Source organism: Melozone crissalis, unplaced genomic scaffold (genome assembly GCF_028551555.1).
Source record: "Melozone crissalis strain CALT ecotype California unplaced genomic scaffold, PUWL_Pcris_2 ptg000034l_1, whole genome shotgun sequence".
NCBI classification, from domain to species: Eukaryota; Metazoa; Chordata; class Aves; order Passeriformes; family Passerellidae; genus Melozone; species Melozone crissalis.
The window spans coordinates 8,870,561-8,896,056 of NW_026535812.1; the positions used below are offsets into that span (position 1 = coordinate 8,870,561).

The following is a 25,496-nucleotide window of genomic DNA, read 5'->3' on the forward strand; positions in this document are numbered from 1 at the left end:
TTCCATTGTCCTCTTCCTGTCAACATCACAAAACACAAATTTATTGACATTCTAAAATGTCACAATGCAAACTTCTTGTAAACCTTGGTTCCTATAATTATACTGTCTATATTGGATATTGCTGTATAATTTAAACAGATGTCTCAAATACAGGTCCATCTCTGTCTATGTCCTGTACAGCACTAAAAAACATGTAAACTTAATAATTTCTTCCTATTGTTTCCTGAAGATGACCTTTAAATCATGATTAGCAAGCTGGATTTCAGTAATCCAGCAGACTGCAACATTTCTGTATTTTATCATCAGGAATTATGCACTGCAAAAATAAAAGTACCTGCAAAAATATAGTTCTGATTCTATATCTACGACTTTGGATGATCCCAAAGTTTGTGTGAGGTACACAGTATTGCACATTGCTAGGCAGTTATGAAAAATCAGTCGCGTTGTTGGTGGGGTTTTTTGTCTCCCATATTTGTTTAAAAAGGTAAAACACACTGGGAAAACACATACAAAAAGGTAAAATCTGGATTTCATGTTACACAAGATCTCCTCTCTTGGTAAAGCCAAACCTGTGAGTGACATTTATTGACAAGGTGATTACAAAGCACAGCAAGGTAACCAATGAGTTGCTCGGGAAGTCTTTCACACTTATCCAGCTTCCTAGGGACTGTGGCGTTTCCTCTTGATGGCAATTTCCAGTGTGTACAGCGAGAGGCTCTTCCAACCTTGCTTCAGAAACTGAGCTGTTTTAAAGTTAGACTAAAGTCAGCACTGGATGTCAGATGAGTCAGAGTACACAGAGCTCAACTGCTCTAAGTTTAGTTTCAAAATGTTCCATTTGTCCCAATCAATGCACATTAATTTCAACAACAACAAAAAAATGGAATGTTTGCCAGGCTGTGATGTTAAATACTGCTCTGTTTTGTATACCCACTCATAATGAAGCATGTCACATTTATTCATTATTGCTTTTGGCCTTTGTCTTTCTGTATAGCTTTGTCCAGCCTTCAAAAGTCTACTAAAAGCTATGACTGGAGAGAATATAACAAGCTTGTTTCTCTCAGTGGGACTGCCCCAGTTTAGGCTGCACCGTGTTGAGAAGATCCCTCATATCCAAGCCTTGGAGTGAAACCGGAAAACAAGACCAGCTTTAACTTGAAGTGGACAGTTCATTTATGCAATATCTGGCTTCAGATAATGAAAGGCACCTGCAAAAAAGCAAAAGAAGCTTTTTAAGTCATGCTGTGACAACCTCACAGCATGGGGCCATGCCAACTACAGGTTGACAATGTCATATTTAATACTGATATATCAAAGGAAAGGGACTAATATTTTTATTCCTAGGACAAGTTTGACAAAACTCTATGTATCTGGGATTATATACTGTAATGATTCTTGAGCTGACCTCATTAAGAACATGTGTTTCTAATAGTGGAATGCCAGCGGTTATTTCATTTTGGACAACTCTTATGTTTTACCTAATGGCAATCAGGTTTCATGTCTCAACAATTAATAACATCAAGATGTTGTTGACATCACTTAAGAAAATAATTATGCAGCAGAAATCCCGCTCGAACAATCAGCTATCTCACCAGTGCATGGCTTGGAGGAGAAGTAGCAGTGAGCCCTGAGGATCTCTGCTCAGAACTCCCTTCCTCACAGACAGACACACAGACAGACAGCAGAGGCTGTGGGCAGCTCAGTGCCCTTCCCAGTGCAGTGTGCCATACTCACTTTGGCCGTACTGGCCGTACTGGTAGCCCGTGACGGGGTCCATGCTGTATCCCGTGGTGCTGTAGGTTGGTGGGCAGTAGGACTGGGATGTGGGCAGGCTGTCTAAGCTCTTCATGTGCTCTAACCTCTGGCTGCAGCTGGCTGACACAGTGGTGGTGGGCTCCAGGCCCCCAGTGAGAGGGGACAGGGCATAATCAGTTTGGGGCTGGTGAGGCACACCACCGTGGTTAGTCAGGAGTCCCATTACCTAGAAAGTAGAAAATTAGAAAGAGTTAAAATAGATTAAGAACTCCATTGCTTACAGAATCACAGAAGTTTTCAAATCTATAATTTGATTTCCTAAACCAGGTAGACTTGATACTTGAACTGTGCTTTGAGTAGCTAATCCCAAGAGGAAGCAGAATTTGGTTGCATCATCCACCAAAAGAAAATCTGATGGCTAGCAAGCAATAAGAAGTGATACTGGGGCAAATAAGGAATAAATTTTTTTTTAAACTTCTATGGTTTTAGCATGCCTGATCCCAGCCCCAGCTGGGAGTTCTGCAGATGTTATTGCTTGAGGATGAAATTATAAGAAAATAAAAAGAGAACAAAGTTTAACCATGATGTCCTGCATGACCTACAAACATTAAAAGCCGTGAAAAAGCTGACACAATTTTCTTCTCCAAGATCAGCAACCATTACAGTGAAATCAGTTTGGAGCATATCCCAGTAGCACTGCTGGTGGAGGTAACAAAGAACACCACAGAATCCCGATGTTCTGGGGTTGGGAAAGGGGCAGAGCAGCTATACCCCCACTGCTGCATGCCCTGTGAGCTGTAAAGAAGTGAGTGTGCAAGAGTAAAGTGCTGGTTATTGTCAAAGCAGTTACTGATTCCAACATCTGAGTTAGAGGACACAACAGAAAGGGTCAGGCACTCCAGAGCAACTTCAAGTCAGCTGTGACTCCTTTAATAAACTGCTTCTACAGGGACAGTTACGAAATCAGTAGATGGAAAGAGTTTAGTGGAAAATACATGCTTGTCCCTATAAAAGCCCAGCCCCCCGGGCCATAATTTCCAGTAGAAGAGCAAGAAATAATTTCAAAAGCATCTGCATTTTTAAGCACAAAACTACAGAGAAACTTGTTGTTCAAAAATCTCTTCCGCTACAAGCTGGTTAACATTTCCTCTCCTGGTACACCACTGTAGAACATTTTAAAAATATGTGTATGACTGAGATTTGCTTACTTTTTGCTGAATTAAAATTGCACTTCAGAGCCTGACAAGCATTCTGCAGCTTCTAATGGATGGGTGACATACAGCTTCTGCCAAAACTGCATATTGTGATAATTTACAGGCTGTTCTTGCTCCAAAAAGGCATTACAATTATCTGACATGTGCTATTTGATAATAATTTTGATTTGCAGCAATTCTTGCCATAAACTAAAGAAAGTTTTTTTAAAAATGGAGTCTATTTTTTATAGACTAAATTAAACCTCATAAAAACAGATCTGTTTCCTGAGGTTCTGATGCTCCTCCTGAAATTGTACTTATTTTCCATCACAAACTAAAAAGTATTGTTATTGCAGGGAGCTTGTGTTTCCAACTCTGAGTTGTTTGCTTTTTTGTTGGCTTGGGTTTTTTTCTTAATAAACAGCTGAAATATGATCCAGAGATAGTGCCTTGGGTAGGAAAGATGACCTACCCAGTTTTTACACATCTGATTAGGAAAAGAGCATGAGGTAGAAACAGAGCAGCTCAAAAAGAGAAACCCAGATCCCTGCATTGAAAACTCAAAATATGTTTGCATCAAATGCACCCAAGATATCTCACTGAAAAAAAAATGCTAAGAAAGAAGTTCAGTTACTACACATAGCACTGGAATGTTCACTTTTGATTCACTGGGCTGAAAAACATGAGTTTAACCAGTGGTATTTGCTGAATGTTTCACAAACTGAAGTATTCATGCAAAAACAAATTACAAAATATATCTAAAGACTGCATTCAGATATTGAAATCTTATGACGTTTAAATGGTTTTTTATAAACTTTTGTTTATAAAAACAAGATGAATTTGGATTTAGGATGTAAGATATTTTCTATTTAATTCAACAAATACAGTCAATGCCCAAAACCTGTTAAAAGATAATATCTTTTCTTAATAAATAATAATAAATATATAAATAAATAATTATAAATAATAATAAAGATAATAATTGTGGTTAGTAATAAAACAACTCTGAAATCACCACAGACTGAAAAATCATGTTATCTGTACATTTTGTGCCAAAACTCCCCAAAAGTTAAAAATACTGGGCTCTCAAGTTTTTGTTCTAATAATTCGTTGTGAAAACTTTAAAATTTCTATTATTTTAGCAAGCTTTTCTCTTTGAGAATTTCAAAATATTTTTCTTATAACTTTGGAATTTGATATGGTCCAAAATGTAGCATGGTTAATGACCTGACATGCATCAGCAGGACACAGCATTAGAACCTATGTTCATTCCAGTTATATTAATCCTTGTCCTTTGAAATTAACACTGGTAGAGTTAAAAGAGAAAGAACTAAAAAAAAATAAAGGGATAACTTAAACATTTACATTGAAAATTACTACTTTGGGAAATATTTATGTTGGCAGGAGTATAATGGTTTTGACTACGGTTTAAATTGCACAGGGGTTTGTCAGAAATCTCAAGTGCACAACCCTTTGCATTGCCGTGCAGGGCCAGTGTGACACCGATATTTGCAGGACTTCCCCACGTTTTGCTCCAAGTTCAAGAGCAGAGAGAAGGGGCTGGGCTGGGCTCATGTCCCAGGGGAGCTCCTCTGTGCCTCAGGGCTCTCATATCGCTGCCTTGGCTGCCAGCACTTTTAGAACCAATTTCTAATTTGGGTAAATGACTATTTTACCAACTGCGGATTTCAACTAGAGGTTTGTTTCAATTTAATGTTTTCAATAGAATAAAACCCGAGACAAAATTTGGACTTTGCCAGCAAAAAGAGTGGGCTCAAAAACTTTCGGATTGGAAGCTATTTTAAAATTGGAGATTTGTCTTGGAATTTAAACTGAGTCCATACAGAATCTCAAATGTCACTCGAACATCAGTAGCAACTCTATTTGGATTGAGATTTCTTTTCTTTGGCAAAATGAAAATTAGCATTTAGTGAGATTTACTTTAACTTTTTAAATTAGAATATAATTAGGCATAATTTTATTAAGTGGATGTGCACCTAGTAAATATTCTGGAGCAGAACTCGCTGAGCTGTCTGTCTCTGAGCTGGAGGAAACTGAAGTCTGAACAGTAACCAACTTCCCAGAAATATCTTCCTCAGAGGCCTTCAGAATCATCCTGCAGTTGATTAGTATCTAAATAATTCGATTTTTGGTCATGTCTGTTTTGAAAGCTCCAAGGGAAGTAGCCCCAGGGCAGGAGCCTTTGCTACGGTATGTGCCATGACCTTCTCACCCATACAAGGAGTTACAGGAAGGGCATGGCTAACTTTCACCTAATCAATTAGAAATCCATTAACGGGCCATGTCTGCAAGTTGCTCAGCATCCTCAGCTTAGCTGCACAGGAGACACACAAGGATCTGGATTTCGCAGCTCACATCTTCTGTGGGTATGAAGCAGAATAGTTCCAAGTAAACGGATATGATTGCTTTATAATAGTTAAGGTAGAAAATAAAGTTATTCAATCTCTATACCATCCAAATTACTGGAAAATATGTGCTTCCTTCTAAATCACTTTGGGAAAGCTAAATTAGTAAGCATCAGCCTCACTGACCCAGAATCCAAGGGCTGAGCTAACACTGCATTAAAGTGATACAATAATTACTCTATTTCTTTTAGAGAAAACTCTCATAAATGCAAAAAAAAAAAAATCCGATTTAAGTTTTTTAGCTACATATAGTTTGTTCTCGCCTTTTACAAAACACACAGAGCAATGTTAAGGCACAGTCTTTGTGCTTATACAATAAAATACAATATATAATTGATTAAATCACTCTATTAGAAAACAAAAGTGAAATTAGGAATAGGTACACGGAACACCGTGGACTGCTCCAACCAAAGTCTGCAGGAAAGTTTTTAGAGAACACATCTGAAGCAACCCAAAATATTCATTAGGACAAATCCCTTGCTGGTGGAGTCAGCACAGAATCACCAGCTGAGGGTACCATCGAGAAAGAGAACTCGAGGGATGAAAGCCTTAAAGGCATGAACACAATGTCTGGTCCATTATCAGCTGCTGGAAATAATTCTATTATCGCCAAAAGAAAGGCCATTAAACTACATTTTTAAAAAGCTTATTTTATTGAAATGAAGCATTCTGGCTATTAACATGGTTAGTATTTGAGAATGTAGGACCCTCCATAGGCACAATAAAATTCTCATATGTTTTAATTCATTTACGCATGCTTGTGTTTAATATGCTTTGTGACCATGCCTGCAATTAATATGATTTATGAGAAAAGAACATGTGCAATATTTTTTTGGGTACAGTGATACTATTTTTCCCCTCCTGTGAATGAAAGATTTAATGAAACAGCTCAAGGAAAATGGTTGGCAGTTAACATATTAAGTTGAACTGACAGAACCATGAGTAAACTTTAGCACCGTTAATGATATCCTCTTATCTGACCCTGACACATTTGCAGCATGTAATTTACAGAAGCTCTGTCCAGGGAATCTTGACAAATGCTCCTAACGATGTCAGGGCAATGTTCCATTCTAATGTAAAACAGATGTGGGTCAGATACCCTCATTCATCACTAACACTGAAAATTTTAAACTCCTTCGGAGATGAATGGCATTACCTGCTGGTAGCTCTCTTCACTGTAGAGAAATCTCTCAAAAAACAAAATATTGCATAAGAAAGAACACAAAAAAAGGATTGTTATCACTCACTATAATGAGTGGTTTTAGAGGATTAATTACAGTTAATTAGCTATATGGATCTATAGCTATAGGATCCTAGAACCACACTGCTGATTCATTTTATATATATGAATATTTCTATTGAATACAAGAAACCTGACAGAAAGCAATTTTTTGCCAAATGGCAAGACCTGGCAACCACATACTTGGTTAATCAAAATAAGAGCAAATCTACTGACTTTGGACATTGATGATCTCACACTCTGCATACTCATATCAATGAGACCTGATACTGATTTCACACCACCAGGTACCACTGGTACCTACGCTGGAATTAGAGAAGGTGCACTGGTGCTCATTTAGGATAATTAAGAGGATAACTTGATTCTTTCATCAAATACATTTTTACCTACAGACAATTGCCAATTTTCAAAGCATTATTACAGTCTATCACAAAACTCATGTCTTTTTAAAGTGCTATATCACAGAGTCCCAGAACTTGGTACATCACGAAAATAATTCTAAGATCAGCTAATTCTTGAGCCCCTGAAAGAAACCAAAGATCACTGAAAAGGCAAAACAAAGCTCAAAGATGAACATATAATTTATGAATATATAAGCATATCTATGCGATTAAACATCTCCCAGCTTTTTCAGGCAGCCCCAGAGACTGGAGTCTCGTGACTTTAAATGCTCAATTGTGGCAATATTACTCAAAAGAATTCATAACAAGCCTAAATTTGGTATTAGGTTGCTCTTTGCCTGTGTACTCTCCACCTTCTATTCAGCCCCAAACACAAAAGGAGGATTCTGGCTATTCTGAACACCAGCCCAGCTGTCACTAGCTCAGCTCTCACACACCTTCCCTTAACAATGGGGATATATGGATTTGTTATGGCTGAAAGCAAAACAAACCAAAAGAGAAAAGGGGGACATTCAAAAAGATACAGTTTAAACAGTCACCTGTTTATTTTTCTGCTATATTAATGTATTTAGTAAATATGTTATTTACAAATATATACTTCTATAAAATATAGAATATTTTATATAAAATGAGTATATAAAATAAATAATAAATATAAAATAAATAATACTTGTAGTTATTTTTTACTCACTAACAATTACAATACTATTGAATCTCATCTATTTTGCTCAGAGAAACAAAAAATAATAAACCCCATTGTCTGAACTTCAAATTTAAAAAAAGAAGAAAGAACAAAAACTTGTGGTCATGAAGATTATATCATGTGAATTAACTTTCTTACTCACTAAGGAATCCATGCCCTGTCTCATGTTCTTGGGTCAATAAGCAAAGAGCTCTCGAAGCCAAGTGCATCGTGCCAAAGATCATGAGCTTCTCATTGCTGTGGGACTTGAACCCAGATGAAATGTTTCTGTGGGCAACCAGCTCAAGGTAATCCAACAGAAGGTATGGGGAAAAATATAATGAATTAATAGTTGCTTTTTTTCATTGCTCTTGTCCCCCTTAATGATGGAATGAAAACTTTTAGCCCTAGTTCCTGTGGCTCCCCTAAAAACAGAGTTAATAAGACAATATGAACATATCTAACTGATTCGACAGCTGCCATCAGTTCCATACGTCAGGTTAATGAAAACCAAGTGCTCTCAAAGACTTTAGAGAAGCCCATTGCCTAAGATCCACCTCACCAAAAGGAGTTACAGGGTAACTCTTAAACTCAGGCAGTGAAATGTTTTGACAATAGAAGAAAGAAACCTTGAAAGAGCTTGCCTCTTTACTACTGTTCATGGAAAAGTTTGGGATTTTCTTATCAAGATTATTCCTGAGTTCCAGGTAATGGCATGAAACTGCAAACTTTGTTAAAGACTGTTATGATCTCCTACACAGACAATTCAATATTCAATCCACTTCCCATTTTCAAACTGCAGCCTTTAAAGCTACAGGTTTGATTCAATTATGGGGGAGAAGGCAAAGAAGAGGAAACAGTAGATCTGAGAAGTTTTCTAAAGGACAAGGAGGAAAAACAATTATGCCTAGCAGGAGACAGGTTACACATGTTTGTTCTTCTCCTGGTAAAATCTTAAAACTGAAGTGCTGTTTAAGCCTGGATTATCCTAGGTTAAACAGGTTAAATATCCTACAGGTTAAGTATCCTAGAAGTTAAATATCCTACAGGTTAAATACAGGAAGCACACAAACTCACAAAGCAGCAATCCCAGCAGAGTATTGCTGCTCCACCTGGATCCACAGCAGCCAGAGCAGCACTCTCCAAACCAGCAAACTGCCTGACCTGGTGTAGGGCAAACTCTGCTGGTCTCACACTAATAAAAAGCACATGAGGAGGTCAGGGGATGCTGATGTACACCGGAAAAGTCTTTTTCCTTATCTTAAATGAAGCAGTTCAAAATACTGATATCCTGTCTTTAGAACAATCTGCCCTTCACCAAGGCCATCCACCTGCAGGTGGGAGACAAATGTTTCTGCAGTCACTGCTCTGCTTCAGAGCAAAAAGCCAGTGATGGCCACTAATCATAAAGTGCCATGCCAATCCAAAAGCATGCCTAAGTCCTGTGTACATACATTAACATCCAGATATGCTGTCCCCTCATAATTCTGAGTTAAAAAACATTTGTTAAAAGAAAATTCACTGAGCAACTAAAACCTAATTTGAAAAGGAAATACAATATTGCCATAAATGTATTCATGAAAGGCAAGAAGCTGCATAATAGGCATAGAAAACATAAAAATATGCAATTTACATATATTACACACTAATAATCTCTTTTCTGACATTATATTTAAAGAGCCCTGGCTGAGATGGCATGCTTGCAGTTGAGTTGCTTTTTCATGAAATACAAACACTCCAGGCTGCCATCTCCCCAAGACATTAATCCCTGACATTTTTCAGCAAAAGTCAACCCATTGCATGCCTGCAAGACAGAGGTTCTCTCACCACATCCAGGTAGTAATGAATAAACCAGATGAGCAAGGAGAATAATCAGCCATCTGAAGGACAGCTGCAGATCTTGTCTTGATGTTAAAAAGTATTAAACGAGGCGGAACTCTTTCTGTTCTCTTATATTTTTAAACAAGATCAACAACTTTTCAACACCCGGCTTGCAAGACAGGTATGTAGTGGAGCATTTTTCTTCCTAGAACTGAGAAATATAGTCCCCTCTCATGCCAAAATTCAAGGCCAACACAATAAAAATAAAATAACATCACCCTGTGTGATGTTGGTAGGTGTCTCTGATTGTCTGCTACCTTCATCAGTGATTGCCTTAAACACCATATTTGTCCATCATATTCGAGAAAAAAAGTCAGAATGGAACCATTCTACATAGAAAATAAAGCTTCCCTGGTGTCTGTGTCAGACCCCCATTTGTAATAAATTGATGACAAAGAGGAGAGAGAGGTTTAAGTCTGCTAAGAATATGATCCTGTGTATCTTAGTATTAGATTTCATTCTGTATTTTCTAAGGATGGGGTTTTTTATCCACAAAATATTATCTGGGCTTCAGACAAAGCCCCCCTTCCCCCTCCCTGCTACAGCCACCATAAATTCAGTTTTAGACTCAGTTTGTCAGGAGCACTTGCCAGCAAGAGACACATGGATGGGTGGAAACATTATGTTAATTACTCACATACCCAGATTTATTGTGGTCAAAAATGCACTGGCTAGTAAATAGACCCTCTCTCTTTCTCATCTAAATTCCATGCACACAGGCAGGGCAGTGCATCATGCCCACTCAGCAGGAAAACTCCTCTTTCCCTTTTTCATGAAACCCCAAATGCAGAGCTGGCTTTCAACTTTACCTTACCTCAGCCTCTGTTCCAGCACCTCAGGAAGAGCCCTGAGGAAGCATGGAGAGGGGATGCACAGTGCCACACCCCACAACTAAGGGACATTTCACACACCAACATTGTGATCAGCAGCTCAGGCTCCTTTGGGCATCAAGAGTTTCACTGGTTTGCTACAGTCCCACAATTTGTTGAACACAATTTACATGTTTCAGGCTGTATTACTGCTTTATATAAACACAAAATCTGAATGTGTCACTTTATACATCTCTACCTTTTAGGCATGTCTCTAACTCATTCTTTAGGCACCAAAACTGATATGGAGGAATTGTTGGCAATGCCACATGAATTCAGGTCTGGGTTTTTAATGTGTTTTCTTGATGGGAAGATTTTTAAGATCTGTTGAAGGTAATCATTTAGTTGCCAAGAAGTTGTTCCAAATCTAAATGGATATAAGTAATCTCCTCTATGCACTGAGCAAGGAAAGCATGAGGTCAATTTTAAAGGGGTCAGCATCCCCTAAACCCAGCTGTACCTGTTAGTAGAGCTGCTGGACACAGCCAGAAGTGCTAAGCACTGGGTTAGAAAAAGGCTTCAGAAGTCAAAGGAAAACAAATAAACAAACAATAAAACAACAGAAGTGTCCTAGGTAAAGACAGGGCTAGGTGTAAAAAGGACAGAATCTCCTTTTGATTACATCAAACCTCAAATCAGCAAGACTTTGGCAGGAGGAGACCTGGCCTCACATTTTTGTCCCATTTCACCCAGCCATCACAAGATTTCTTTGCTGTTGTTGTGCTCCACTTCTGCGTCACAGACAATAAAAGCTTTGTGAAAGGGGAAAAAAGAGATCACATTTTCCATAGCCAGAACCAACACACATTTAAACTGACACTAACAACTTATTTTTATGGATTAACATTGAAAACCCGATAGATAATTATGTCAAAAATGTGGAAGTCTTGCACACTATGAAACTAGCCATTAAAAAAAAAAAAGAAACAACTAATATAATGTCATGGATTTTGATGAAGTTTACATTTAGAAATCAGAATTCTTTCAAACAAAATCTATTCAAGTTGTTAGAAGTACATCCATTTGTTTTTCTGTTGGCATTTTTTTCCTGAGGTTTCAAGCCATGAAGTTTTGTACCACACTCCATGCTATAGGAATCTGTGAATCTTAATTACATTTACCGTTACAAAAAAAGGGTTTATGAACTTTTGCCTTTGGGCAAAAATGTTTATTTCATTGCCTTTGTTATTCATTCTTTTCAACTCCAGAGCCTTTGAACTTTTCAGCTGCACAGAGTTATCACTGTTGCACAGGAACCAGGAACTGCACTCCCGAGATGCAAACCACAAGTTGAAGAAAACGAAGGAGGCAAAGATATACGAGTCGTTATTTTGGCCACCCTTTGTGCCATTAAAATCTCATTTTCTGCCTATTAGAATGCCCTCTCCCTGCTTAGGCAGTGGTGATAGTCAGTGATTAGTGTGTAATTGAGTATAATTGTCTTTTCACTTTTCATTTGTGTCATTCTGAGCTTCTCTCTGTTTTTCTAACCACTGAGAGGAAAAAAGGGTAGAAAGCAGATAAAGCTGTTAAAACTCTCACTTTCAGCCCTGAAGAGATTCCTGATTGTAATTATAGATTGCATCTTCTTTGTGACTCCTCAGAATTTAGTGGACATCTCTTTCCAAGCACCTGGGCAAAGCTCTTGTTAATAAAATAGACTACCATCTATTCAAGCTTTAACTAATAATGTCAGCTTCAGACAGATGCCGTGTGTAGGAAAATGTAACCAATCTTTTGACACTCAATTATCAAGGCAATTTGTTAACCTGATTTCCTTAAAAGAGCTCACGCAAATTAGAAAAACAATTATGGTATTCATGCATTTATATATTGCCAAAGAGCAGTAATACTTCTAATTTATGTATTTATAACTCGATTACAGCTCATCTCAATACACATTGCTCAGTCCTTGGAAGTCTTCTCATACAACTTGCCCATAATTTTCCTGGACAACTTGGTAAAATCTTGATGATGTTATTTTAATGAGATATTTTATTCACAGAAAAAATACAAGCTCTGTTTTCTGTACCTAGCCACGGATCTGCTGGAGAAGAGCAGTACATTACAAATGCTCGACAGTTGAATGCAAACATGAAGTCTGCATGATTCCATTATAAATCAGTTGAAATTAAATATAAGCTATGACTCTTTATTCAGCCAGTAGAAAGAAAAAAAATTAAAACAAAAAAAAAAGGAAACTAGCAAACTGAAATCATGTGGCTTATATAAAGAATACATTATGGTTTAAATTTGGCAATTCATTATACTGTGGCCTGAGGGAATAGACTCTTTGGTTCTGGTATACAGCAAATCCTCTGTCTGGAAACACAGAACTGACCTGAGGTGAGAGGCCATTGCCAATGGCAGGGTTCATGGGATTGGAGGGCCCGGACGGAGGCACAAAGCTGTCTGTATAGCTGGAAAATCCGTGCCTGGTGCTGGGCAGGCAGTAGGCAGAGCTGCTGTCGGGGTTTGAAGGGAGGCTGCTTTGGTGTACAGTGCTTGGAGGGAGAGGCTGAGGTCTATGGACGGTGCTGCTTGGATCAGACACGGCTGGAAGCAGAAGAAATGTTGATATGTTTTCCTCCTTTATTGTGGCATAATAAGTTCATTATGTGAAGCTCAGCTTAAGAGAACCGCATCAGAACCTGCATCTAAATACTGGTTAAGTAGAAAAGTAAATCTATAATATTGCTGGATATTTAACCAGCCTGTGAATTTATACAAAAAATTCTTAAACAGATTGTAAATATCATAAACAACAAGCATGCAGTTTTCAGACAACCCTTAGTGAGCACATATTGTCAGCAGTATTTTTTTAATATGTCTATATATAAAAATAAAGGAAAATATTTACTCATAGGACCAGCTTTCCCCTCTTGCTCACAGCTCAGAAACCCCACCATGGTTTGTATCAAGTCAAGAAATGGATGGGAAAAGCCCTGGGCTTTGAAAAATTCAATTCAAATTCAATTAGAACCTCCACCAAGAGTTAGGATGCAAATCTCAAGGAGGAAGCAAGAGGACACAACTTCTTGTATAAAATATCACTTACAAGGTTTTTATTTAATACTAAAATCTAACAAAGCCTACATTTGAGGGTCTGTTCCCTCCCACTCAAATCCATCAAAGATCACAGAATTTCTGACAACATTAAGAAAAATTTTTACCCTGCTGAGACTGACTACTGACTGATGTGAAACAAGGTGGTCTGAATAGCTGTTTTTTCCACACCCACATAAATATTCAGAGTATTTACAGAAGTTCCAATGCTCCATCAATGATAGTCACAACAAAGACAGAGTGCACCTTTCTCCTTCTACATCACACCAGACGTTTCCAGCAAAGGAGGCCAGTGCAGTGACAGGACAGAAATGAGTGTCCATTGCTTTACCAAAGCTGCATGTCTGCTCAGAAGGTGATTATTTCTCTGGAGAGCACCCTTCCCATGGAACCACCCCTTTCTTGTAGCAAAACAAATCTCAGTTCTTACATGCTTAAAATAAACAGGCTTGCAGAGTCCTCCCTGAGTCAGACCATAAATTAGCCAACTCATTAAAAAAGAAAATATTTCTACATTAGATGAGCACAGGAAACCCCCCCAATGACACTATTTTAACCAAGTACCTGTGGGCTACTGTACCTTGGGGTATGGAGGTGGGTTGGTAGGAGGGCTCAGAGAGCTGGTACGTTGGCAAAGTTGGCATGGCACTGGGTGGGAATCCTCCAGGGATCAGATGGTTGAAAGCCATCAGTTGGTTGGCTCCTGCCTGCTTCCTCCATCTGGCACGACGATTGCTAAACCAGACCTGCAAATGTTTTAAACATGAACATTTGATTTCTGCTCATTTAGTACAGATGTATCAGAAAGAATGGCATTGCATTTCAAACACAGGCAGTGTCTGAGATGAGAGATGCAGAAGATGCACACTGAACTTAGTGCTCCTAGACAAGAAAGTTGCCCTTGGCACACATTTCCATGGTCCAACAGATTCAACACAGGAATTCTGATCCCTAGTTTCCTCTCAAATTCATTCTCTCCTGAGAAAAAAAGCTGTCTACTCTTTCAAGCTTTAGTGGTTTTAATCACTATCATTACTGCTCCAGATTTAATGACAAAGGAGAAACTCCTCCATTTAATCTAAGTGCCAGTCAAAGCTATTTCATCTGTACTGTATTGTCTTTAACTTGCTGACAAGTTAGTGGCATCGCTTAATGCACTGTTAGAAGGTGCACATACTTATATATTGGGATAATATATTATCCTAATGACCAACAGAACTTCAGGCTTTTAATTAGAAAAATACAAGCCCCATGTACAAAATACACAAATCCCTCCCAGCAAGTTTTCATCTGTTCACATATGTACAAAACAGTAGGTCAGAACTTCAGTACTAGATTAGCATTTCAGAACCACTTTGAAATCCGTTCCCAGGACAGCACACCAACCAGATGGGGTTTGGATTTACGGGATATTTTAGCTATAAATCTCCTTTTCTTCACATCATTCTCAGTTTGTGTTTTAAGCTTTCCAAGTCCTGCATAGTTCTTACTACATCCAAGATACAAAGAGGCAAGACATCACAAATGCAGACATAATAGGAGTTGCAAAACACATTAATTGTTAATTTTGATATTATAACAATTTCGCACATCACAAATTGGAAGGGCAAAGAGTGCAGGAGTGCCTGGAGAAGGGTGAGGCACATTGCCTTGTGGGGTCAGAGCAGGCTCCTGACTACAGCTCTCAGCTCCATGGTGGAGCACTGAGGGAAAGAATGGTTGGTTCAGGTAACAGAGACTGCACACACTTGTAAACAAGCAGCCAGTTGCTCATAATCCTACACCCTGAAGCAGCTCTGGTGCTCATCTATAGATACAATTCATTAGATAAGACCTCAACTGAGTGTTAATACCTGATAAAGTAGATCTGCAAAGCCTGTAAGGCAACCTGGCCTGAAAGCCACTGAGGCACATTAGCTGATGAGGCACTTATAGGTGTGTTTGTACAAGATGGGACTCAGATCTGCAACCCTTGAGCAAGCAGCCCTTGCTGGCTTATGAATCAGGCCTCACAGACTGGGATTCTAAGTGTAGCACCATTTATAAACCATGAGTGGCCCTCACACTAGAGGGCAACAACCTTTTGGGCTGCACTGTGGGCTTCTCCTCTGCTTGCTATTTCATGACAGGAGTGGTGGGACTCACTGGGCCATCTGGTTTCTGCCATAGGCCATCTGTCACCATGTAGTTTGCTCTGACTTCATCCTCTTTTCAGAATGAGATGCTCAGCTCACACAGCTGCCTCCTCCTTTGGCTGCAACATCTACTCCTCAATTATACACTCCCACTCCAGTTTAAGATCTAGGACAGAGGGATAGGTGGAGCCTGTGTTCTACGTCACAAATCCCCCTCTTGTTGTCTTGCTGTACATACTGACCCCCCTGTCTCCACATGAACCATTTCTGAAAGCAGCTGCAAGGGACAAGGCACCGGGGTGGAAATGCAAAACCTGCCATGAGCAGTAGCTGAGGATGGGTCCAGATTCAGCCTGTAGAGCAAGAAAGGGACCTTCCTAAAGATCCAAAGAACACTTAGGAAGGATAATGGAGGTCAAAGAGTGACCAAGGAACAGCAAACCCTTGTTGTAATTAGCTGACCCAGGTCATTAACTCTGGCTTTTTGCCTTGACACTCTCTCTTCTTCAGGTCAAGAGGGTTATCTCATGATCTCCAAGTGCTTTGGGAACAAGAGCAGAACTACGCTACATGAATAGATTTCACTCAGGAAAGTGAGGTAACAAGATTTTATTTTCTCTACAGATAAGCATTTGCCTTCAAACTCCAGATATTTATTAAAATGAGTCAAATCCCAAACTTTAATTCAGTAGTAAGCAATTTGCCTAAATGACAAGTTTTCTTTTTTTATTTATGGTCAGATTTTTGGCTCATTTTGTAGACTCACATTTTTTCCACAACTGCAGCTGTGTATTAAACATCTCTGAAAGGAACAGACTCAACAGTATCAAAAAGTCTGCAGCAGCCACACAATGGACATCCTTGCACAGAGCTTTGTTGCCACCTGGAGCCCCATTATACTTAGTGGGACTCTGCAGGGGTGCAGAAACAAGGCTGTGTACTGCCACTTCAGTCCTGTGTGATTGGGATGTGCCAAATGAGTGCTACTTGATGGGCACCCTGGTCACATGGCACTGGCACAGTCCTCTGGCACGGGCCTCTTGCTTACCCTGGTGGCAGGAGGGCAGATGGCACCTGACTAGCGCCAGAGTTAGTCCAAAATTAACTCACCAAAACCCCTTTAACAAGTTCAAAACTGCAGAGGAAGCCTTACTGCCACTAATACCACACAAGTTCATCACTACAGAATGGTAGAGGCACATAAGAAAACAAAAATAAAAAAGCCACCAAATCAAGAAAAAGTTACTAAAAAATAAATAACTGAAACCTAAGTGTTTTATTTACATTTTATGTAATACTTATTAAAATTAGTCAAATCCCACACTTTAATTGGAAGCTTGAACAGAATTGTGAATGCTGAATTCAGAACATATTCAGAATGTCATTTTAACTAAAATTATTGGGGTTTTTAATCATAATATTTCCCTTAGACTATATATTTCCCTCAGTCAGTTGCCTTGATCTATTTCAAGAGTCCAGAATTTTTTTCATTTCTTAAATCCTCATGTAACATGAAAAATTCATGTACAAGTCTACCACTAAAGAAATCTGGAAAAACTTTGCTAATCTCAAGCCAAGATATAAAAATAAATTCAGTCACCACAAGCCAGTGTGTTGGCTTAGAAACATATTGTAAAAACCTGGGGGAATATTTTCTTTTGTTTATACATTTCCAATATGATTTAAATGCAATGTCCCCTTATGTGCAACAGATTTCAACTTCCACCAACATAACAAAATTCTCATCTTATGAGTGGCCTTTTCAAATATAGCAGGCCCCCATAGGATGCTCCTTTCTCCCACAACCTCCATTTGAGGGGCACAATCATCACCTGGCTGCAGGGATGCTTCCAGTACAGAGCAGCCCCTGGAGGAGATCCCAAGAGTCATCCTGTGAGAAAGTGCCACCCTGCAGTGGGCACAACAGAAATCAAACTCTAAACTATCTAAAAATGGACAGAGGAAACACAGCTTGGCTGAGGGACCCAAGCATCCAGAAACTATGTCTGCACAGAAGCCAAGTCACACTCACTGTAGTGAGGCTTGGACTCCTCGGTTCCTATGTCACTTTCAAAGATGGAATGTAAATGATCCAGATGATTTGGAAACAAACTTGAATCTCAAAGTCTGGCCAACATTTATAGATCAAAAATAGAACTGAAGAGGATGAAATGCAGAACAAAAGGGGGGGAAAGCAGCACTTTAAGTACTGGAAGCTCCAGTTTTCCAAACACCTGGGACTGGACTGACCAAAAAAGAAATCTCTCTGCCACAGAACGTAAAAAACTGTATTTTGCACCAATGTAGATGGATAAGGTGAACTAATAGGTTTCTTCCATCTCTATTTCCTTATATTTGGATCCTGCCTCTTATTATCATTTTTTCTTAAAGCAGTTTGCAATGATCATGCCAATATCTTATTTTGTTGATCTCAACAGGATATTCTTTAGAAGATGCATTTATTCACTTGGGAACACACTAGTGTAATTAGCCTTGACATTTCGACAGTCTGATCATAAACACAGAGTGCTCTATGTGCTTTTAAGGCAAAAAGATCTCTGATTCAACAGGGAAAAACATTCAAGATGTGAATGTTGCAAAAAACCCGTGAATATTTTGTTATACAGAGTCCTGACCATTGCAAGCACCAGTGCCAGAAACACAAAAGTCGAGAGACTGATATATTGTTAATGGCACTTCTAACTTTAGATGGATTCTAGATGGGGGGAGGGAGGAGTTGGTTTGTTTTTTTCCTCATGATATTTTTCATGGTAACTGCCTCCCCCACCCTACTATTCCCCACCTCTCCCTTCCCACAAAATTCATGTGTTCAAAACAAAGTCTGACCATCCTGGAAGCCAGAGTCGGCAGATGTTCCACCAGGGAAAGAATGTGGGCTGTGCCAGAAGCAGCAGGGGTGCCTTGGGAAGGGAGGAGGCTGAAGAGGAAACTGCAAACACAGCTGAGCTCCACCAGCCCAGGCAGAGCTGACTTTGCTACCTTTGCAAAACACAGCAGGGTGACTGCTACAGACACCTCCAGGGTCTGCTCCTGCAGTCCCTAAGATGCCAGGCCTCCCTTACTTCAGCAGCCCTTCAAGGGCATGCAGAGGAAATAAGTTTCTTATCCTCCCTTTTCTTTGTTTTTGCACTAGGGTGAGTTTCCATCCTGGCTCACCAGGGTATCAGTACTGTGAGCTGCAGGGAGAGCACTGCCAGGGAGCAGCCACAGGATGAAGAAAGAGTAGAAACAGAATTGCATTTTAGCACAACTAGTTGAAAAAATCAGCTTGACTGTGACATCTGCACACCCCCAGCCTCATAGGGATAAGGTCCACTGCATACAGATGCACACCATGCTCCCTCACAGCATCCCAAAGCCTGCTGAGAGCAGCCTGCCATGGCCACCAGAGGGAATGTCACAAAGCTGGGGCTCCCTGCCTGTCAAAGCCTGCTCTTTATGGGCATGGGAAGTGATGCTGTTCAGGACACTATGAGTTATCAGTGTGCTAGAAACCAGTGTTCTTTGAAAACATACAGGGGGGAGGGAGAAGAGAATAAAAGGGGAAAATATACCAAACAAACCCCAAAACAAAACAAAGAAAACCCCACCAAAAAAGAATAATCCAAAACCAAAGAAAGTCAAAATGAAACCCGACACACCACACACAAAATAAAACAAACAAAAAAAAAAAACCATAGACTAAAAGTCACTAGCCTGTGCCAAAGGGAATAGGGACTTCCAACCACCTCCCAATGTGATCCAACATGCTCCAATCTCTTAGGTTTCTTTGAGAAAACTTTGACTCAGTCCTACAAAAATACTTCTAAAACTCTGCAGCAGAATAGTTCTAAAAATGATTGAGTAATAAGCAAATTGAGCTGTGTATTTATAAGTTAAAGTGACACTAATTAGAGCCCTTAGGCAGCAGGGACCAGAAAGAGACAATCAAAATCACATCCCTCTTTTCCTTTATATTTAAAAATGGGCCCACATATGAATGCAGTTGGTTAATTTACCCATAAGAATTTCCCCTTTAGAGGGGAGGAGGGACCTGCAATTACAGGGTTATCTACTGCAATAATACACACAGCATTTTCTTTCTTTAGCCTTTTTATGATGCAAGAGATTCAGTCACAAGAAAAGGCATCAGAAATCCTCCAAAAAACCACATTAGGAATAACTAAAGATCTGATGAAAGTGAGCCTTGAGTGTTCTTGAATCCAGCCTGCATTCCTTTGCCCCATCTTCCCATAGGACTGGGCAGTTCAGTGTATGCTCAAACCATTTCAGAGGTTTGAGCAAACTAAGACTTTTCTTTGGCATAGATTCCCCCTCCCCAGTGATTTCTCAGAGAGTGCTTTTCACTGTTTTCTACTGAGAAAATACCACTAAAGCTGAGAAATTGGACTCCAGAGCTTTTAAACTTTACTGCTAGCCCAAGAGTCATAACTTCTCTCACCTTTCCCCTCACTCCTCTCCAAACTCTTTCCCTCCCAGCACCACAGTGAGGCAAAGAAAATAATATCCAAGCGCAACACTTAAAATATATTTTTTTAATAATTCTTCTTCTAGCTACTCGAGACATCTGAGCTCTTGGGACTTATTTGTTGAGGTTATAATAAAGTTTTTACAATAGCTAACGAGCTGATTACAAGCTCGACATGGGAACATTCAATTCCATGCTAGTAGCCTGGAGAGATGTGCCTAAATTTTCAGACATGCTCTGTTGATAAACAACTTTTTTTTTTAATATGTCTTCAAGCAAATCAGTTTAAAACTGGGATTTGGCTGAGAAAGAACTCTTCAGGGTGGGAAATAGTCATGATTCAGAATTATTTCTGACTTGCCCTTCTTTTTCACCATTATTCATGGACAAAAAAGAATCCAAACAAATTTTTCCTATTTCATTTTGGAATTAAACAGGGGAGCCATGTGCCAGCTGCTTCTCACAGCAGGGCCTCCTGCCCCAAGGATCCATACAGCTGGGGCACTCCTTAACATGGTCCAAATACAATCCAATAAATGCCCCATATTTCTGGCAATTTGGGATGCCTGCCATCAACACACAGCCCCAAAAGATTTGCCAGCATGGCCAGCCCCTGTTGGCCAAGACAGGTTCCTGGCTAGCCACAGGACAAACCTGAACCTTATTTAAAAATCCTCGGCCAAAAGATTGACGTAAACACTCCCCACCATCGATCTGAAACAGGCCCAAGCTGCTGCCAAAGCTTGCCCAGTTTGTCTAAAACAAGCCTGCTGTGGGAATCAAAGGTGGCCAGAAAAGATACTACCCACTTCATTCCTGATGCCGTAACTCCACAGCTCAGAAAGACCCCTTGATCTACACTAGAGATAAATTCACTTTTCCAACTTGCCTTCAGATTCTCAGTAAAAACAGGCCACAGACCTTAAGGGCCTGCACTGCAACATAATGATGGTTTTAAACTGGACAGGTAAAGTACTACAATTTTTGCTCAAACATGCAAATCTTTAACTTCACATTCCCAGAGTATCACTATTTTTTTTTTATTTTTAAAGGAAAGGTCCTCCTTTGGGACTGTGCTTATCTTTCTGAATTTTATCTGATAATCTCACAAGACCAAAGAATTCTCCTCTTCCTTCTGCTTCTAATGTGCAAACAAGAGCAAGTGCCTTTGGAAGAGGCAGCAGAAGAGGTTTTCTTGGCTTATATCACATCTAGGTTCAAACACTGGGGGAAAAACTCGATGGTCCTTGAGTGGAAAGGTGCTGCAGGAGGAATTGCAGGGAGTATTTTAACTCATTCTTACACCCAGGGTTGAAATATTTGCCATGATTACAGTTACACATCTCGTGACTCTTACAATGTAGAGTTTGTTGGAACACTTCTTTCCCCAAAAGCCTTTCCTGTTCCCATGATTAGGTACACAAATAACATTCACAGTGTAAAGTCTGTTTTCAGTTGCTTGTTGCTCTCAAAAAATTCCCCTTAGGGGCTGACATGTTCTACTCTTGATCCCAGACCAGAGGCAAGTTTTTTCCTCCACGTCCAAGCAACCAGGTTAGAAACATGCATTTGGTTACCCTTCAGCAGTGGGAAAGTGAGGAAAACCACAGTTCAGTGGTGTAAGACTCTTCCTTTCACGAGAGTAATAGACAGCCTCAGGGAACAGAAGGAAAGGGGAAGCACAGGGTGACAGAGTAGAGAAAACAAAACATGAGATGCAAGTACTACACAGAGGGACTGAGGGAATAGCAAGGTTGATCCAGTTGTTACCAACTAAATAACTGCCTAAGCAATATAAAACTACTGTACAGAATTGGACCTTACAGCTCCAAAGGAAATAAATAAATAAATTTCTGGGCTTAGTTGGATTCAGGCTGCAAGAGCCAGCTCTTTTAGATAATGCTTTATTGGGAAGCAGTCAAAGAGACCTTTGTGTATATATCCATATAAAATTTGGTATCTCTGATCTCTATCATAATGTTACCAAAAAAGAAGTGTGACTAAGAAAGCCTGAATGCTACTTCAGTATGGCTATCCAGCCCTCTCAGCCTCAAGTCTCTCAGGGTTATTTTCTTTTCACAGGTCGTCTTTTATTTCATGCCCATAATACGTGGCTATTTTAAGGGGCTATAGAGAGGTGCTGAATGCTGATAAGGCAAATCCTGTATCCCTTAATCCACTGCTAAATCATTCTGCCAGCCTTCAAGTGTACCAGACAGATGGAGTGCACTAGGAAACTGCCCACAGGCTGGTTACTTCAACCCCAGCTCATCTTTAATCCAGAAAGGTTTTGTTCTGGTATTTTAATCATTGATTGACTGGGAACTCTCTTCCATGCTGGGTTAGGTAAAATATCCATGTCAGAGGTACTGGGGAATTCGTGAGGCTGTAGATCATACAAGCGGTGTGAGACAGGATGCGTCTCGAGGGAACCAAGGAAGCCATGAGGAATGCAAAAAGTCACAGGGTTAAAGCCACATTAAGACAGCTGTTATGTTAATGAGAGTTCTGCTTTTCTTCTAGCTGTGGGTCATTGATTTAGAAAAACATGAACAAGGTCTTTTTCATTTTATCATATTTTTCCACTGAAGGTAACATAGACCAAAACATCATCTCCGAGATCCCATTCGTCTTGCTAACAACACTTGTGAAGCAAGTTATCTTTGTTATGTTTGTGTGCAAATGATTCCTGGGGCTTGATTTGCTCTTACCTGGCCCAAGTCTATCTATGGAGCTGTTTTGCAAGCAATTCACTCAGTAAACATGTTAAGAAAAGAGTCATGCACAACTGAATTTGCCTTCCAGACAAATTCATCCACACATCTGATTTTCTCCCACAGTCATACTAAACACTTACAAGAAATGTGGCATGAAGTTTTCTGCAAAAACATTTAGCAGGTAAAAAGTCTGAGCCTTTCAAGACAGACACTCAATAATACAGCTGTGCTGCAATAGGTGTGATTGTCTTCAAAAGTCAGAGAGGTGTTTTGTATTGCTTATTTCAGTTTGCACAGTCTGAATGTCTCAGGCTGAGTTTCAAAGGTCAAACCATAATAAGAGTTTTACCAAAGAAACCAAATTCACCTGTATCCTTGGTCAGACCACAAGTCACCACTCATTTCTCTTCCTTTGTTAGATCACATGTTTCAACATCTTGCTTGTCACCCAACCACATATTGGCTTGGAAACACTTGCAACTCAGACTGATTTAAAAGGGGCATACTTTTCCCAGCAATTTGTAGATGTCAAGTGGTGAAAGAACAGCAGAAGATTCTGCCTGTAGTATTAAACTTTTCACAGCATATGTTTCATTGATATCAAACAGGAGAAGTCCTAATCAAAACTTGAACTCTGAGGTGCAGTTTATTCCAGGATAATTTGGCAGCTATTTTCCTAGGTTTAGACAGCTAAAAATCCAGGCACATACTTTTAAAAAAAATTTAAATCAACTCCATGTTACTGCTGTGGTACATTAGCTTGCTTTAGACAACCCAGATATACACGAGGCTGTGAAGACTTACAAGTTATTTGAGAACTTATTCTCTTTTGAATTAAATTGAGAGTGGGGATAAAAAAGATATTACAGAATTTATACCAAGTCAACTTCTAACCAAAATCTAACCTTAAAGTGAACTGTAGATTCTGCACCAGGCATCTTTCTGACTTGCATGGCTCTGTAGACACATTTTCCTTTAAAAAACGTTTTTCTCTCTTTTTTTAATGCCTGGAAGACCCAGACAACAACAGATGAAATCAGTTATGTTACTATAAACTGGCTGAGCTGTTGTATGCAGAGTGCTGTCAAGTGCATAAAGCAAACAAGTGGAGATATCAGACTTTTTTTCTTCCTCTTCAAAGATTCTATACTATATTCATGGTAAGTATGGAACAATTAATGGAAAGACACAAAAGTTTTTTCAAAGCAGTTCTCTTAAACAGTTAAAAAAAAGTCCATGTACAGATGTAAAAATTCTACAGCTGTAAAGTGTTGCTTCACATTTTCCTTCTACTGTAGAGCAGGATCATGTAGGAATATAAAAGGACTCACATGCTAACAGAAAAGAAAACTCCTTTCATTAGGCAGCTTGTATTATACATACCTGGACACGAGCCTCTGTGAGCTTGGCTCTTTGTGCAAGTTCTTCCCTGGTGTAAATGTCAGGGTAGTGTGTCCTCTCAAAAGCTCTTTCCAGCTCTTCCAGTTGCTCTGCTGTGAAGGTTGTCCTGCTGCGACGCTGCTTTCTTTTTAAAGGCAAATCTGGTTCAGAATCAATGTCAGAGCCTTCATCAGACTGAGGTGCTGATGCTCAAAAAAGAAACAAAAAAAAGGCAAAATTAGCTTTAATTAAGGAGAAAAAATGGCAAAATATTGAATCAATCAATGACATCCTTTCTTATCTGTCTTGGACCAAAGGCCCCTCACAAACCCTGAGTGAGAACTTGAGAAAAGTCAGCAAGAAACAAACCACATACAACATGACCATGTACCAGGAAAGAGGCTCAACTTTTACAACCAGCAGTTTATAGAGAAATCAATATGGAAGCTCCTGGACTTCACAGACATGCAGATAGGGAGGTCACAGACAGGGCCAGACAGATCCCAGCAGCCCTGCTGGTTTCCCCTGGCCATCAAGTGAACTCCAGCCAGAGCTGAACTCAGAGCTATAACTGTGAACGCAGCACAACCTCTTCCAGTACCCAACCACACTCACTCTTCTCTCCAGTAAATGGTAATGAACCAAAAAAGTAGAATTTCAAAGCCAGTCTTCACTTGCACCAGCTGCTGTCCAGGCAACCAGCATTCCTTCTTGCCCGAGTCTTCAAGGGAAACCACCTAAAGAGGGCAGACACTCCCCAGCGATGCTGAAACTGCTTGTTCAATGGAAATACAAGCACTGCTGCTACTACTTCAGCAATGCCAAAGAAATTATTGATACAGACATTGATTTAATATAATCCTTTTAATGTAATTTATTTGGAAGCAAACTGTTTCTCAAGCTCCAGCTAAAACCCCCCACCAGGTTCATTTCTAGCTATCTCACATTTCCAATTTCACTCAAGCTGTTTGAGCTAATAAATACAGCTAATCTGTTTATTTAGAGCATGAGAAACATAAAGTGCTTTTTCAGACAATTCAACTGAAAAGTTTATTAATTTCTGCATACCAAAAAAAAAAAAAAGAACAATTACTTCTAGACCAGTGGCTCTTTTGTGAAAGATGTCTTCATTTTCCAGACAGCATCAATATCTTGGACCCCGCATACACAGACATAAGGAAAAACTCCTGTGGATCTCAGCATCAATATACTGAACAAACACCAGCTCCCAGAGTCTTGTATTTGCAGCGAAGGTTTGTCCC

The 25,496-nt window shown here is 39.5% G+C and overlaps 1 protein-coding gene across 4 annotated transcripts in view; it reads right to left on the reverse strand.

Moving 5' to 3' along the window:
- Nucleotides 1–1,173: 1,173 nt before the first annotated feature.
- Nucleotides 1,174–25,496, reverse strand: part of PAX3 (paired box 3) — a 73,152-nt gene continuing 48,829 nt past the window's right edge. For 2 of the 4 annotated variants that reach the window (XM_054282736.1, XM_054282735.1), the window contains exons 5-9: nucleotides 24,238–24,443; nucleotides 14,094–14,259; nucleotides 12,789–13,003; nucleotides 1,735–1,981; nucleotides 1,174–1,208 (exon numbers count right to left, since the gene is read on the reverse strand). In XM_054282736.1, the coding sequence (XP_054138711.1) occupies nucleotides 1,174–1,208; nucleotides 1,735–1,981; nucleotides 12,789–13,003; nucleotides 14,094–14,259; nucleotides 24,238–24,443 (869 nt within the window). The remainder of the gene's footprint in view (nucleotides 1,209–1,734; nucleotides 1,982–12,788; nucleotides 13,004–14,093; nucleotides 14,260–24,237; nucleotides 24,444–25,496) is intronic. The other 2 variants (XM_054282737.1, XM_054282734.1) reach the window with 1 other exon arrangement.